General features: G+C 39.3%; 1 protein-coding gene across 1 annotated transcript; it reads right to left on the bottom strand.

Moving 5' to 3' along the window:
- Window positions 1-4857: 4857 nt before the first annotated feature.
- Window positions 4858-6628, bottom strand: ZSCAN23 (zinc finger and SCAN domain containing 23; the record flags this gene model as incomplete). Its single annotated transcript, XM_082637641.1, has 3 exons — window positions 4858-5471; window positions 5827-5974; window positions 6221-6628. 3 exons carry the CDS (start codon window positions 6626-6628, stop codon window positions 4858-4860), a joined length of 1170 nt encoding a protein of 389 aa, XP_082493767.1.
- Window positions 6629-15921: the final 9293 nt, after the last annotated feature.

The raw sequence follows: 15921 nt of genomic DNA, 5'->3' as shown, positions 1-15921 counted from the left end.
TCATCTCAGTGGTTGATCTGGCAATCTGGCACGCCTCCGCGTGCTTGGCTTTCTCCTAATGGCTCAGGCAGGAAAATCGACGAGGGCTCGTAACCTCTGGGGTCCAGCAGCCACTCAGTCTGGGCTAATATCTTTCTACTCCACTGAGGACACCTGGCCACTCTCACCGGATTCTCACAACCCTAGGTTCCCTTAGGACCCGGTCCTCTGACGTCCCAGCCTTCAGGGTCCCTCTCCTGCAGTCTCTTAAGGTACCAACTGTCAGTTAACTTCCAGGATCTGAAGCAATAATCAACATCCACCTAAGGAAAGCGCCAACAAGAGGGGCAGAGGTCGGCTTGCTCTCCACTGTTTTAAATCTTTGCATAATCGGGTCCCTCTGGGTAACCTAACCACCGATTTAGTCAGTCTGGGGTGGGGCCCAGGCAACTGCACTTCAAACAGCCCAGGTGATTCTAAAGCAGGTATACACCGAAACAGTGGCTTCACCATAAAGCTAAGGTAGCTGGCATGGAAATCTGGATGTGGGTCCAGAGAGACCTAAAAACATCACAGAGCAACTTATAGACTGTGATCTTCTCCCTGTTCTCCTTTTTATGGAAAGTACTAAAATGAGTGAGGAGGGAAGGCAGTGAGACTATTTTCACTGCTTGAGACTCCTGTACCTAAGACACTTGGAACAACTGAGATGGAGGAATTTCTAATAAGTACTGTGAAGATGAAGCACTTATCTTGGTAATGCTTTCTCTGCATCTATCTTGTTTTTCCTTCTCTTTGGTCACCATTGTTGGCCAGAGTTTTGGTGTCTCATTTTGCTTTCTGTCTGATTCCTTTTTATGTTCTCACATTTTGTCCATCCTTTTTCTCTTTGCATCCCATTTGTTTTTTGCAGATGCCTAAAATGTGTCTCAGGGCTCCAAGTCTAAGTGTCCATGAAACTACATATAATTCACGATGATCTTTGTTCATAGTTTTGTTTTAAAAAAACAATGTGATTAAAAACTAGAAAGATCACTATAAGTACTCAACCACTTGGGTTTCACTTTTCTCATGTAGGTATGAAGTGAGCGAAACTCCCAATTTTCTTTTTAAAGCTCAGTATGCTCTGATTCTATAGTAAAAAGCTCCCATCACACACAAAAAATACTTTTGATGATTCTACACTGCTTATCAAAGACTCAATGTATTAGGAAAGTGTTCAAGGTCCTCTCAATCTGGCCCTCACCTACAATCTCCCACTCCTGCACTTCTTTGCAGGAACTCCATGACCCAAACTGGAAAACCCCTGGCTCTTGAGCATATCTTAAAATGGGGGTCTTGCCTCACCCTATTCCCTGTGCCAAAAACACTGTCCTCTGTCCTCCACCTCCCTCTGCAAAGAATCTACGTTTCTCTCAATTACTAATTCAACATTTAACCAATGACACCTGTATATTCATATATATTTTATATTTCAAAATTCTTCCACAGAAAATACTTATATTTTATAATAATTTTGACCTATTTTTATTTTAAAATTTCCTCAGAGATAATTTTTGTCTTACTAGAAAAATATAAAACAATCTTCTACTATAAATTATAACTATGTTTTTTAAAAGAAAAGTATTGTCAGATATAGAAAATAGGAGTCATTTCCAAATACAAAATATGGACAGAGACTTGATTCTCCTGCTATCCTGACCTTCAACTCAAAATTATAGTGAAAGAGAATCTTCAGGGCTCTATCTACAGCTCTAGGCAGGTTTTGGTTGCAAGATACTTAGCTATTTTTTGATGCAGTGTCCACTGTCCTAACAGTGCTCAAAGGGGTGCTGGACTATCCTTCAAGAACCAGTAAGGCTATTTAATTGGATTTGAATCAATATTTCTTACACCTTGCTCAACCATAAAACCAAACTCTGCTCTCTCAGACTGAACTTTTCAAGGGGATAGGGAGGGATGGATACTGGTCCAGGGAACACCTGAAATGAGATCAATACTAGCGACTTCATAGGCTGAATAAAAGGAGCCAGGGCGGAAAAGAGAGGAGAAGTGAGGGAAATTTAGAAACGTAAAAGGGAGACAACTAAGGACTTCTGGCCAGGAAGACTGGAATAATCACAAAAGAAGTCAAAGTCTACATGCCACTGTCTATAGGTTGAGACAAATATTATTTCTCACATAATGAGGAATGTGCATCCTAGATAAAAGAATTAGTATAAGAGAATTAGTACAATTAGTGTCAGAAAACAAGGAAAGTTAGTTTGGTGAACTGTCAGTCATTTTAATTGTGTTAACCATCATTGCATTCTAAGCAGTACATCTGTCTCTACAGCATATATAATGTATTTTGTTTCTTGGCGTTTTACCAGTTGTTGAGAAAATTGAGAATGTTTGAGAAGCTGTAAACAAAACAAAACAAAAAAACAGGCACAGAACAAACCAAATATCCAACCTTCAACTGCAAGTGTAAAAACTCAGTCCATTAGAAATTCATCCTCTAAAATACTAATCTGTTCATATTTTAAACCTTTTAAGAGCTGATATAATTGAATTATCCAAACATGCTGCTTCAGCATATTGGAGAAACATTTAAAATACTTATGAACTCAGATTGTAATAGTATATGTACTATATCACTATATGGAATATATTTTTAACTTGAGAAGTTGAGTTTTTTTGAGAAGTTGATTTTATTTCAAACTTACGTCTACTATATTTTCCTTAACTTCATCCTAAAATCCCTATGTATTTCTCTTGGATATAATTTAAACCTCAAGACAATAAAATATACTCTTGAGGACATTTAAGATGTTTTTTTCTTCTAAGATTGTTGATAATACCTACAATTAGTCACAAGTAGTGATACAAATAGTTTGAAATGTTAGGTCTAAGAATATATAACAGAACAAAATACATGAAACTGAAAAATACCACCTATCACTTCTCCATTCTCCACAGAAGCATTATGTGTAATTCTAGTCATCCAAACCTTGTTTCCTAGCTCATGTGGAAGTTGTTAGCTTTTAAATAGAAAGTGTTTGACTTGGACTAAACTGGGGAGAAGAATGAAACAATATATAACATTTCGAAGTAGTGATTTTTCATCTGTAGGAGTATGTTGAACTATGGAGCACCAACAAATGAGATATTGTCAACTTGTAAATAGAATAAGGAAGTCCTCTGTTATAATGCAGAAATCTCTAAAGATTATATTGTTTCATGAAAACAATAAGGTATAGAAGAATATAAATAGTATGCCATCGTTCTGTGTAATCAAGGGAATAAGATTATATATTCATATTTTCTTGTACTTACATAAAGAGACACTGAAAGATACATAAGAAACTAGTAAATGACTACCTATAAGGGAAAGATAGTGACCTTTTTTTAGTGTTGTTTTGATATTAGAACCAGGTCAAGAATTAATTTTTTTTAAAAACTCTTTCTAAGTAAATTAAAATTAAAAATAATCACTCACTACAAAAAAAAATGCCTCAAATGAGAGATAAGTGGGAAGAATGTTTCCTGGAACTCCACTGTAAATTAAATAGGCTGTACATTTATTGAAACATATAGATGGGAGGGTTTGTTGAGCTAAAAAGCAAAACCTCAGTGCCTTATAAGTGCTCTAAGTTCTATATGGCAATACAGTGCTTCCAGTGGCTTAGTAGAAAGAGCATTGCACTAGGAATTAGGAGAGAGGGTTTTAGTTCCAGCTCCATTAACTAGCTGTATGATCTTACACAGTCACTTCCTAGAGCTTCTGTTTCCCTATCTGTCAAATAAGGGCACGTAGAAGTGATCTCTGAGATCCCTTAGGCGTTTCTATTACTCTGAAGTTACCTGTGTGTGTATTTGGTATTCCAATCCAGATTGTTATCACCATAGATTTTTCTTTTTTTTTGTCTCCTGGCCTTAGTATAAACTTTTTTAACACTCAGTCAGTGTTAAGGAAAAGAAATCTTTTTATGTATGACCTTGATAATAATCAATAGGTAGTGCTGAGAGGCATGGAGGTTATAAAAAGCAATCAACATGGAAGACTGATCATACTTTTCTGTCTACTTTTGTATATGTTTGAAATTTTCCATAACAAAAGTTTAAATAAAGAAAAACCCAAAAATGCTCATAAGTCACAGGAAAATTACAATGAGGCCTATATTTTCACAATAATGATCTGAAGTGAGATATCAGATTTTTAGCTAAGTGTCTTGGTCTTTGCAAAATTTAAAATCATGAGCAATATTTGTTATGACTAGCCACTGAGCTACTAATAATATATGGTTGCTTCAATACCTTTGTTCCTAAACTGAAGGCTGAATTACTAAACCTCTACAGGGAGAAGCCTTCTGTATATTTATGGGAGGATTCATCTGCCCCCTTTTGTAGGTTAAAAGCAAATTATCCTATCTTATGTGAATGGAAACTAATCTAATAGTTTACATTACAGATTTTACTGCAATTATTTTTAAATTAATTTTTAAATACTCAGTGAACTACCTTTGACATTTTGTATTCAGACTGCATATAATTTTTAAGACTTTTTTTTAAAGTCTTTAAAAACTAGGATGAAGGAGTTTTCCTGAAGTACATGTAGAAGACTTTTGGGACAGATGTGTGTGAGACTATGTTGATGAAGTCAACACAATATTCAGTATTGCAAAGTATGGATGTCACTGGCCAAAGAGATTCTGACAGATGTATTTAAGATATTAAGCATCTCTCAGCATAAAAATAAGGACATTTTCACTGGTCTTCCTGTACTAGAGGATTAATCTCTTATTGTTCTCTCAGAGGCAAAGTAAGAACCAGGACCCTTGCTACCATGCCTAGTGGTCTGACATCATGAAATTTTGCCCTACCTGTTCCAAGGAGCTAGCTGGATTCAGCCACAGGGTGGACTTTCCGATGCTGGACAAGGTTGCAGTGGTAACTGAAGTTCTTGCCACATTCCTCACATTCATAAGGTCTTTCTCCCGTGTGAATTCTCTGATGCTTAATAAGGACAGAACGTCGACTAAAGCTCTTACTGCACTGACTGCACTGGTAAGGTTTCTGCCCCGTGTGGATCCTGAGGTGATGGAAAAGCCCAGCGTTCTGGCTGAAGGCTTTACCACAAACGCTGCACTGGTAGCGTTTCTCCCCAGTGTGGAGTCTCTGGTGCTGGAAGAGGCCTGACCGCTGGCTGAAGGCCCGCCCACATTCATCACACTCATAGGGCTTCTCGCCCGTGTGCGTTCTCTGGTGCTCGATGAGGATGGAGTTCTGGGTGAAGCTTTTCCCACATTCACCACAGATATAGGGTCTCTCCACCGAAGAGCTTACCCGTTGCCTTTCCCATCTGCCTTCGTGGTCACAGGTCTCTCCACACTCAGGCACTGGAATAATATCACCATTCAATTTTTCAGGTACTTCCACACGAGATTTCGTTTCTTTAGACAGATCCCTCTTTGGGGCTAACTCCACATTCCAAGTCCCAGCCTCATCATCTGAAATAATAAATGGATGCCATGAATGTTATGTTTCCAAAGAAGAAAGAAAAAAACTGGTCAGGAGAGTGGGTGGAAAGGGACAAGCAACACATTTTCTGTTTACTTTCCCACTCTCAGCAATTATACCAGGGCTTCAGGAGAAGATGCCCTGTATTGTAACTGCTTGCTTACTGTCTGCCTCTTCCACCAGACTGTAAACTTCCTGAGGGCAGGAACCACGTCTACCTTCCTCATCACTGCTTCCCCCGTACCCAGCTCAGTGCCTGGCACACAGCAGACACTAAGTAAATGTGCTGAATAAATGACCATTCAGGGAATGAGTTAGGCTTCCTGAGGAAATTCTAATCCTCACCAATCTCCTGAACCGGGCACATGCCTCGCAAGTTCCACTGAGGCTGCTCTTCCAAGGTTTGGAGCTGGCCACCAGACGACTCCCGGGCTTCTCCTAGAGTTGCTTTCTCCTTCACAAGCTCTTCCTGTTTATGATCATGGGCTGGGACCTGGTAAAAGTCAAGGACAGTTAGGAACCAAATATCAGAGAAGACATTACAAGGCCTTCTCAGGACCAGTGGATAGGAAAAGAAGGCTCAAGAAACTGGCAAAGAAAAAAAGGCAGAGAGATTAAGAGCCTATTACAGATCAAGTTAGGCATAAAGAAATCCATCTTTTCCTCCTCTTCCTCTTACTGCACTGAAACCCCATTCTTGATCATACAAGTACAAACCCCTGTTCTCCCATCTTCCCACCTGATCTCCTGGTTCATCCAGCTCTCTCTCCAAATCCTCCAGCACAGTTACCGCCTCCTCTCCACTCACTGGGTGGTGCTCTCTCACCCAGGCCTGGAGCTCCTCGGGCAGGATGGTCAGGAACTGCTCCAGCACCAGCAGCTCCAGGATCTGCTCCTTGGTGTGCATCTCTGGTCTCAGCCACTGATGGCAGAGTTCCCGGAGTCTTCGAAGAGCCTCTCGGGGCCCAGGTGTCTCCTGGTAGCAGAATTGCCTGAAGCGTCTACGAAAGATCTCTCTGGTGTGAGGGTTATCTCTTGACAGGCCAGATTCTTGCCCATAGGCATGGTCTCCCTCTTCCTCTTTTACTTTCACTGCTATAAGTCCCTCCTGCATCTCTGGAGTCTGAAGGGCCAAGGCTGTGGTCATTTGAGGTTTAACTATTCAGAAAAAGAATCTATTCTTGATAATTCCCCCTTGATCTTTTCTTCTGGAAATCCCAAAATCTAAGAAATAATTTGCAGGGAAAAAAAGTATTAAAATGTAGAAAATCTTTTCTACTGGTAGGCACTGGGAGTATTTATACTAAAATCAGTAACTTCGTCTAATGAAGACCATAAATGCATGATTAATAAGGACTATGCAAATACTGATGAATATAGGAAGGCGAACAAAACCAAAACACCCCCCCCCGAGTTTTATTGAAGGAAGGGACCATTTTGATCATTCTGAATGAATCAGCTCAAATAAATCAGCTTGGATGTACTGGGTTTCCATTTGAATGGCAAGATACTGGACTCATAGTCAGTTTTTAGTTGAATGGGGGTAAACAAAGACTTTGGGCCCAAGTGGTCACAGAAGACACTAAGAATCAAGGAGAGAAAGGAAAGAAAAAGGAGGAGGAAGGGAAAGTAAAGAAGATAAAAAGACACAATGAGGAGCAAAAAAAATGTGCTTGGGGAAGAGAAGCAGAGTCCTTCACATCAGGCGAGGTGTGGAGGAAAGAGATGTATGCTTGGAGTGGGGAAGATCTGGAATTGAGACTGATCTTCCAGGTACTCCCTGCACAGTCTTGGGCTTCATCTTTTGAGCCTTAGTCTACTCAATCTGTTAAATAGGGATCCTAAAGCCAACCTTGTCTGCCTTTCTAGGTTGATATAGAAATAAAATAAGATCACAGATAAAGAGCACAAAGAAGCTGGCAGTTTGGTAAACTCGAAAGTATTATAAATTACCACTATTGTTATTTTTCTTATAAATTTTATTGACAGATTAAATGAATATCCTAGTGATCTAAACACTAAGGTGAAAGAATCAGAAAGTAGTCGACTGGAGTGGTCTTGATCCATAGATATTAAAATGAAGGAAATATTACTTCTAATATTTTTAAAACACAGAACTTTAGCTTTTCCTTGCTCTTCAATTTCTTGGAAATTGTTTCTCTTTGAAGTTCCTTGAGGATGGAGAGTGGGCAATCGTATGTAAAATAAAATAAGCGCTAATAAAGAGACAAACGTCTATGACCACTTAAACCTTAATCAGGATAGTAATTAATGAAGGCAATTTTCTGAAAGAAAAATAAGTATGTGACCTAATGATTTCCAAGCACCATTTTTTTTCTAATACATACTTTATTTTTTTTAAACATCTTTATTGGAGTATAATTGCTTTACAATGTTGTGTTAGTTTCTGCTGTATAACAAAGTGAATCAGCTATATGCATACGTATATCCCCATATCCCCTCCCTCTTTCGTCTCCCTCCCACCCTCCCTATCCCACCCCTCTAAGTGGTCATAAAGCACCAAGCTGATCTCCCTGTGCTATGTAGCTGCTTCCCACTAGCTATCTATTTTACTTTTGGTAGTGTATATATGTCAATGCTACTCTCTCACTTCGTCTCAGCTTACCCTTCCCCATCCCCATGTCCTCAAGTCCATTCTCTACGTCTGCATCTTTATTCCTGTCCTGACCCTAGGTTCATCAGAACCATTTTTTTTTTAGATTCCATATATATGTGTTAGCATATGATTTTCTCTTTCTGACTTACTTCCCTCTGTATGACAGACTCTAGGTCCATCCACCCTACCACAAATAAGTCAATTTTGTTTCTTTTTATGGCTGAGTAATATTCCATTGTATATATGTGCCACATCTTCTTTATCCATTCATCTGTTGATGGACACTTAGGTTGTTTCCATCTCCTGGCTATTGTAAATAGTGCTGCCGTGAACATTGCGGTACATGACTCTTCTTGAATTATGGTTTTCTCAGGGTATATGCCCAGTAGTGGGATTGCTGAGTCATATGGTAGTTCTATTTTTAGTTTTTTAAGGAACCTCCATACTCTTCTCCATAGTGGCTGTATCAATTTACATTCCCACCAACAGTGCAAGAGGGTTCCCTTTTCTCCACACCCTCTCCAGCATTTCTTGTTTGTAGATTTTTTGATGATGGCCATTCTGACTGGTGTGAGGTGATACCTCATTGTAGTTTTGATTTGCATTTCTCTAATGATTAGTGATATTGAGCATCCTTTCATGTGTTTGTTGGCAATCTGTATATCTTCGTTGGAGAAATGTCTGTTTAGGTCTTCTGCCCATTTTTGGATTGGGTCGTTTGTTTTTTTGATATTGAGCTGCATGAGCTGCCAAGCACCATTTTTGGGCAGAGCTTTCAAACTTATTTGACCAGGACCCTCAGTAAGAAACATTGTATATTGTGACCAGAACACACATACATGTGCATATGAATACGTTTGTGCATGTGTGAGATACACATATACAAATAATTTTTTTACAAAATACTATGTACCCTTACATTATGTGATATATACTCTTATTTTTTAAATCCTACTTCATAAAATGAAAAAACAAAATACCCTGGTCATAGCCCACTACATAGATTTCACGACCCACAAAGGGATCATGACCTATAGTTTTAAAATGTTTTTGTTTTAATTTTAAGTAAAATTACTGTAATTCACTGTAAAAATAACCCTACACTATTCTTAAGTATTGGCATACATTGCAAAATTTTAAAAACCGAGGGTAGATTATTTAAATTATAAATGAACACTGATCATACTACAACTAGAAGAAAAGTTAAATTCATATTGACATTATTGGTTATAATTATCAAAGACAAAAAAACCCACATTGGTGTGGGACAGCATCCTTCTGGATAACCTGTGAACATTATCCCCTCACAAATTTCTAACATCTTTGGCTTGCTTGACTTCTATAGACCACCCTAGGAAGAATGGAGAGGGTTTTTACTCAAAAGACAGGATCCCTGAGTTCATGTTTCCCCCCAACTCACCACCACTCTGACCACCACATTATCTTTTTCTGTCAGAACTTTTCATATTCCACTCATTCATTGAGCAAATATTTACTCAGAGCCTACCACATTCCAGGTACTGTTCTAGGCTACAAACAAAAAAATTTTCTCATCTCAAAGAATTTACATTTTTATAGCAATATAATAATAGCTGACATTTATAGTGCTTTTAATGTAGCAGACACTGTTTTGGATGCTTTACATATATTAACTCAATTAATCCTCAAAGCAACTATGAGTAAGGTACTATTATTACCCCCATGTTGCAGATGAGAAAACTGAGGCACAAAGAGTTTAAGTCATTCATGCAGTGCTTCACAGGTAGTAAGTGGTGAGGCTGCAATTCAAACCCAGCAAAGCTAACTCTAGAATTTATAGTCTTAATCACTACACCACTCTCTCTCCTCTATGTGGGGGTAAGAAGAAGGGGACAGGATGAGGAAAGGGGGCCGTAGGAGACAGACAATAATTATATGTCAAGTAGTGATAAATGCTATATAGAAGAATAAAGGTAAAGGAGATAGGCAGTAAGGGAGAAGAAAGGTCTCTGTAGTCAGGAAAGCCTCGTTGACAAACCATTATTTGAGCAGAGACCTGAAGGAAGTGAGAAGCAAGTCACATGACTATCTGGAGAAAGACTGTTCCATGCAAAGGGAACACTGAGTTCTTGGAGGTAGAAGCATGCCTGCATTTTTCAAGGGACAGTAAGTTGACCAATGTGGCTAGAATAGAGGAAGCAAACAAGACAGGAACAGACCATGAAAAGCCATCGTAAGGGCTCTGCCTCATACTCTAAGAGATGAGGAGGAGGTTTTGAGCAGAGGGGTGATAAAATTTTATTCCATTTTAATATAAAAACATAACTGGCTGCTGTGACAATAGACCACTGGGAAAAGCAGATGCAGGAAGAGAAGCTACGGTAATAATCTAGGGGAGAGATGATGGTAGCATGAACCATGGTCTGCTGAGCTTGTTCTAGGGTGAGAAATTTGGGGGGTACAAATATCAAATAGGTAAATTAAGAATATGTGCTCTCACATTACTCGGTTAACCCAGCATGGGTTCAAAGAATTAAACAACCGCTTGTTTTCTCAACCTTCCAGGCCCCTGAAAAATGTCTTCTTCCTATCTGCTGCCTACCCACCTTGGTTTCAAGTCAAAGTTTTTCTATTCACAGACAATGCAGCTGAAGCTTTGAGCTCTGCCAATAGAAAATCATTTCCGGTATATGGTGTTTCAAATCTTTACTCAGTTTCACTAAGATCAATTTCCCTCCATTTTCTGTATATCCTAGGTTCCCTTTTGCTTTCCCTCCCCTGAATTTGCTTTTATCTGGTGGCCTGAATACCCAGGTCTTCACACCAGCATATCTTAGTTCTCTGAAGCCACTGTCTCTGAAAGTCTTCCCAAGTTTTTTTTTTATAACCCTGCCCTCCTGGTCTCAAGCATACAGCTTCTAATCTCCCATCCAGGATCACCACCCCATTGTATATACCAGGTATATAATTAGCATAATAATCTCCCCTACCTTAAAAAATACACCTGCATTTTAAAGCTGGTTTCTCCTAGAGCCTTGGCAGCTCAACACCCTTAAATCTACATCATTCCTGTGGAGCAATGCTCTTTACCAAGGATATGCATGTAGTGAAGACAAAGCAGCACTCAATGCAAAGGTGCCTTCATCGTAATACATCCCCCTACCCTCACTTCTGATGTCACCATCTGTGGCTCCTCACTCTCTATCCCAAACTCTCAAACCTGGCTAAAGACCAATTACACTTCTAGCTTCCACTGTCTGGCCCCACTCTTGTTTTCCTATATTCCACATGCAGAAACTGCCAGCTCCACTTAGGCGTTTCTTTAACCAGGCTTTTCTCGTCCCTGTTCCATGTCACTGGTCTTGCCTTCTGCATTATTCAAACTCTACCCGATCTTTGCAGTTTGATTAAAATCTCACATCCTCCCTGACGTCTTCCTCATCCATCCCAGTCTACTCTTATTAAAACAAACAAAAACTCCCCAAAAGTACAGAATTTAGAATTCCTTCACCAAGTTCTACTCCTGAGAAAGACACTGTTAAAAATTGGAATGTATCCTTTCTATGTGTCTGCAATCACTCACACACACACACACACACAAACGACATAGCTCATATTTTTCCTATTAACTAAGCTAAGTAGAAGATAGTATGAGGCAGCAGAGAACATAGATAGGCAGATCTGGTTGTGAATTCTGACTTACTAACAGTGTGATCTTGGGCAAGTTACCCGATTGATTTTTCTGAGCCTCAATCTCCTCATGTATGCAATGAGGACAACTACCTTGCAAAGTCGTTGAGAGAATTAAATGAGATAATGCTTATAAAGTAGTTTTGCACAAAGGGCACAGCACATACTAAACATGCCAATTAACCACCTTTTAATGAGATAATGTACAATTTAATGTACAATTTTTGGTACAAGGGTGGCTTGATCAACAGCTGCTATCTACCTTTAGGGCCAAGACTCATCTTTTCTATTGCTCTAAGCACCACGCCAGTGAGTGGGTGGGGAAACACATGTACACACACAAAAGAAATGGCTGTTTCATTAGGTTTGCAGACACACTCTGACAGACTGACATGTCTTCAGGTATATACCTCTCTCTAATCTTAAATCCTAACTAGAAGTTCAGGATTACTAAGGTAGAAAAGGGGTAGGACCAGATTCAAATAAGGGAACTCACTTCCTGGGTTGTGACTGTAAAGCTAATACAGAGAAAAAGAGAGAGACAGCATAGCAAAGGGTTTAAGAAAATGGACTCTGAAGCCAGACTCCCTGGATTTGAATCCTGACTACACCCCTTACCAGCTGTATCAACTGAGGTGAGTTACTTAATCTCATTTTCTTCCTGGACCTTAAATAAAGGGGGGAGGAGGGAGAAGTTACATACTACCAGTGCCTACCTCATAGAGTTATGAAAAGCAAATAAGTTAATATTTGGAAAGTGCTTTGAACAGTGCTGGCTGACACATAAGTGCTATTTAAATATTCGTGTTTTTTTTTTTTTTTAATCAACAGGTGGCAAAGAGCCTTTACACTCTTGAGTGAATCAGACTAAGAGAGGCTGTGGCATGTTATAAAACTATCCTTGCTCGTTGTTTAAAATAAGCCCCCAGTCGAGAATGGTAGACGGGAAAATAGAAACCATCCTGGATACCCGAATCTACCCTTACCCTTAGATGCGGGGAAGGAGAGTTCCGAGGGGCACGGGGGCTAGGACGGAGTGGTTCAAGGGCTCAGGAACAGACGAAGGGGATGGGGGTGGGGGCAAGGACGCTGACTCAGTTAACAGGGCCCTTCTAGTTTCGGGGGCAGCCTCCTCTGCCCCTCAACTGTCCGGCCAAGCTCTGGCCAAGAAGACCCGCTGCCTCCTCCCCACGCCCAGTCCAGAGTCGCAGCGCACAGCCCAGACCTTCCGAAGGCCCTGCGGCAGCCGGACTCCGAAGCTCACCGGGTAGCCGTGGCACCACCTCTTAATCCTTGACAACCGCAGCCCGAATAATGATAGACTACAAAGGCCGGAAGTGCGTCACACCGCCTCTCTCCAGGGGAACAGCTGTTCTGGCCGCGTTCCTTCTAGTAAGCCCGGAGGTTTTCACACCTCTGTGGTCGCCACGCTGAATCCCCTTCCAGGCGTAGTGAGGCGCTAAGTGGCATAGTCTCTTCCAAGGGGGTTAATATACAGTAATAACAGCTAATATAATGTTTTACTCATACTAACTCATTTACACATGCTAACTCACTCTACATTAACCGTCCTGTGAGTTCGGTATAATTATCCCCATTTAGCAGATGAGGAACCTAAGGCACATTCCTTCTACATTTATCAGTTGCAAAGAAAGTTTCCTGCAAAGATTTGTGAACTTTACTTTCTCACACGAGATATTTCAGGCTCATTTTACACTTTTTCTGCCTTAGACCTGGAATCCACCATTGCTCCATGAAGCTATGGTTCCTTTTAATGGAGAATAATATACAGAGACCAGGATCTAGATTTTTTTTTTTTTTTTTTGCAGTACGTGGGCCTCTCACCACTGTGGCCTCTCCGTTGCAGAACGCAGGCTCTAGACGCGCAGTCTCAGCGGCCATGGCTCACGAGCCCAGCTGCTCCGCGGCATGTGGGATCCTTCCACACCGGGGCACGAACCCGTGTCCTTTGCATCGGCAGGCGGACTCTCAACCACTGCGCCACCAGAGAAGCCCCAGGATCTAGATTTTAAAAAATAGATAAGCTCATTGCTACTGGGATAGGTCACTGCGTCTAGGCCCTATCAGTGGACCTTAGAGCTGGAATAAAATATACATATGATAGGGATTTTATAAGATATTTCCAATTCAAATACAACTTCACAGATTTTTTTTTTCATTTTCACTATTGCACATTTGATTTTCCTTTCTTCCACAGTGAACACCTTGGTTCCCAGCAGCATCAATATATTCACTCAATTTGCTCTTACAAGCTTTCTTTTTTAATTTTCAAAATTAAAATATCAACATCACTAGCAACAACACACCTACTATGTACAGTTCAAAATTTCTTTGCTTGCTTTATTTGTTCTTGAATTGTATCCCATTAAGGGAGTATAGTTCAGAGTACATATACATACCTTATTTGAATTCTTTTCTCTGTGTAGTTATGTTATAAACTTGATATACAGTTAGTCATTTGTTTCTGTTTTAATTTCAAGGTTTGCTTTCCTTTCATCTTTTTCACTTCCTTTCTGAACATGCAAAACAGTTCAAAATCAAAATTATATAAAAAGATATATTCAGAGTTTTGCTTCCATCCCTAATTCCTTTATCTTATATATACTCTTGTTCCATTTTCATTAGTTTTTAATTTATCCTTTCCTTCCTACTTCCTTCTCTCATCCCTTCCCTTCCTTCCTTTTACAAAAATAAGCATTTACCCTTTTACCACTATAAATTATATTATACATACTCTTTTGCATCTTGCTTTATAACTTAATAGAATAACCTGGAAATTATTCTAAATCTGTCCATAGAAATATTCCTCTTTCTCTCTTTACAGTGGTATAGTACTCCATTGCATAGATGTACCATTATTTTTTCAACCAGTCTCTTAGGGATGGGTATTTGGATTGTTTCCAATATTTTGCTTTAACAAATAATGCTGCAATGAACAATGAAGAGAGGAGAGAAGTGTCTTTGTAAGGGTTGTATCATTTTGCACTTTCAACAGCAATGCGAGATAGTGCCTGTTTTCACACTGCCTCCCCAACTGTATGTTTTCAGGCTTTTGAATGTTGCCAATATGATAGGTCATTAGGTATTTGTTAAGAAATAGCAAACTGAAAGCTGAAATCCCTGTTAAAAATGAATTCACAGTGAGAAGTGTTGGCAAGGATTATGGAGCAATGGAAATTTTCATACTCTGTTGATGAGAGTGTAAATTGGCAACAACATTTTTGGGAAATTCTTTGGTATATCTGCTGAAGTTGAACATATGCATTTTCTATGACCCAAGACTTTCACTTCTAGTTATATTGCTGCCAGAAATGCATAGATATTTACATCTAAAGACACACTTTAGCAGCATTTTTATAGCTCTAAACTGGAAACAACCCAAAAGTCTACTAAGAATAAGATTGGTACAAAAATTGAAATTTATTCATACAATGAAATACTATGCAATGAAAATGAATGAACTACAGCTACAAGTCACAGTGATAAATTTCACAAACATAATAATGAGTGAAAGAAGCCAGACACAAAAAGATACATACTTCATGATTCCATTTATATAAAGTTCAAAACAGGCAAAACAAATATGTGTTAGAAGTCACAATAGGGAGTAGGAAATGAATAGTTTGGGAGGGAGTGCAACTGGGGTCTTCTGGGGAACTGGTAATGATCTATTTTTTGATGTTGGTGGTGATTATGTTGATGGTTTCACTCTGTGAATTTCATTTAGCTGTACACCTGTGATTTGTGTACTTTCTACATATGTATACAATATTTCAATAAAGTTTTTTTTTAATTCAAACCATTTTTTACAGCTGAAGAAACTAAAGTTCAGAGAAATGAAGTGTATTGCTGAGGTCATCAGAACCAGGACTCAAATCCATGTTTCCTGATCAGCTAGCTCCCTTGGCTCTGAGGGATCAGTGCCTAGGAATCCTTACATACAGATCTTAAAGGGGCTGTTTTTTTGGTTGCAAGTTTAACATAGTGTCCATTAGACAAAAATGCAGTTATTAGTAATGTTTAAATATATATGTATGACAATCTTCTTAATCAACTATTCTACCTTATATGAAATGTATTCCAAATAGAGATAGAGGTGGCCTTAATAAATATAAAGCCTAAAGTGACTTAAA

The sequence above is a fragment of the Mesoplodon mirus genome, assembly GCF_964341445.2.
Source record: "Mesoplodon mirus genome assembly, chromosome: 12".
Classification (NCBI taxonomy): Eukaryota; Metazoa; Chordata; class Mammalia; order Artiodactyla; family Ziphiidae; genus Mesoplodon; species Mesoplodon mirus.
The sequence above is the reverse complement of the archived record's forward strand: the minus strand, read 5'-3'. Positions and strand labels throughout refer to the sequence as shown.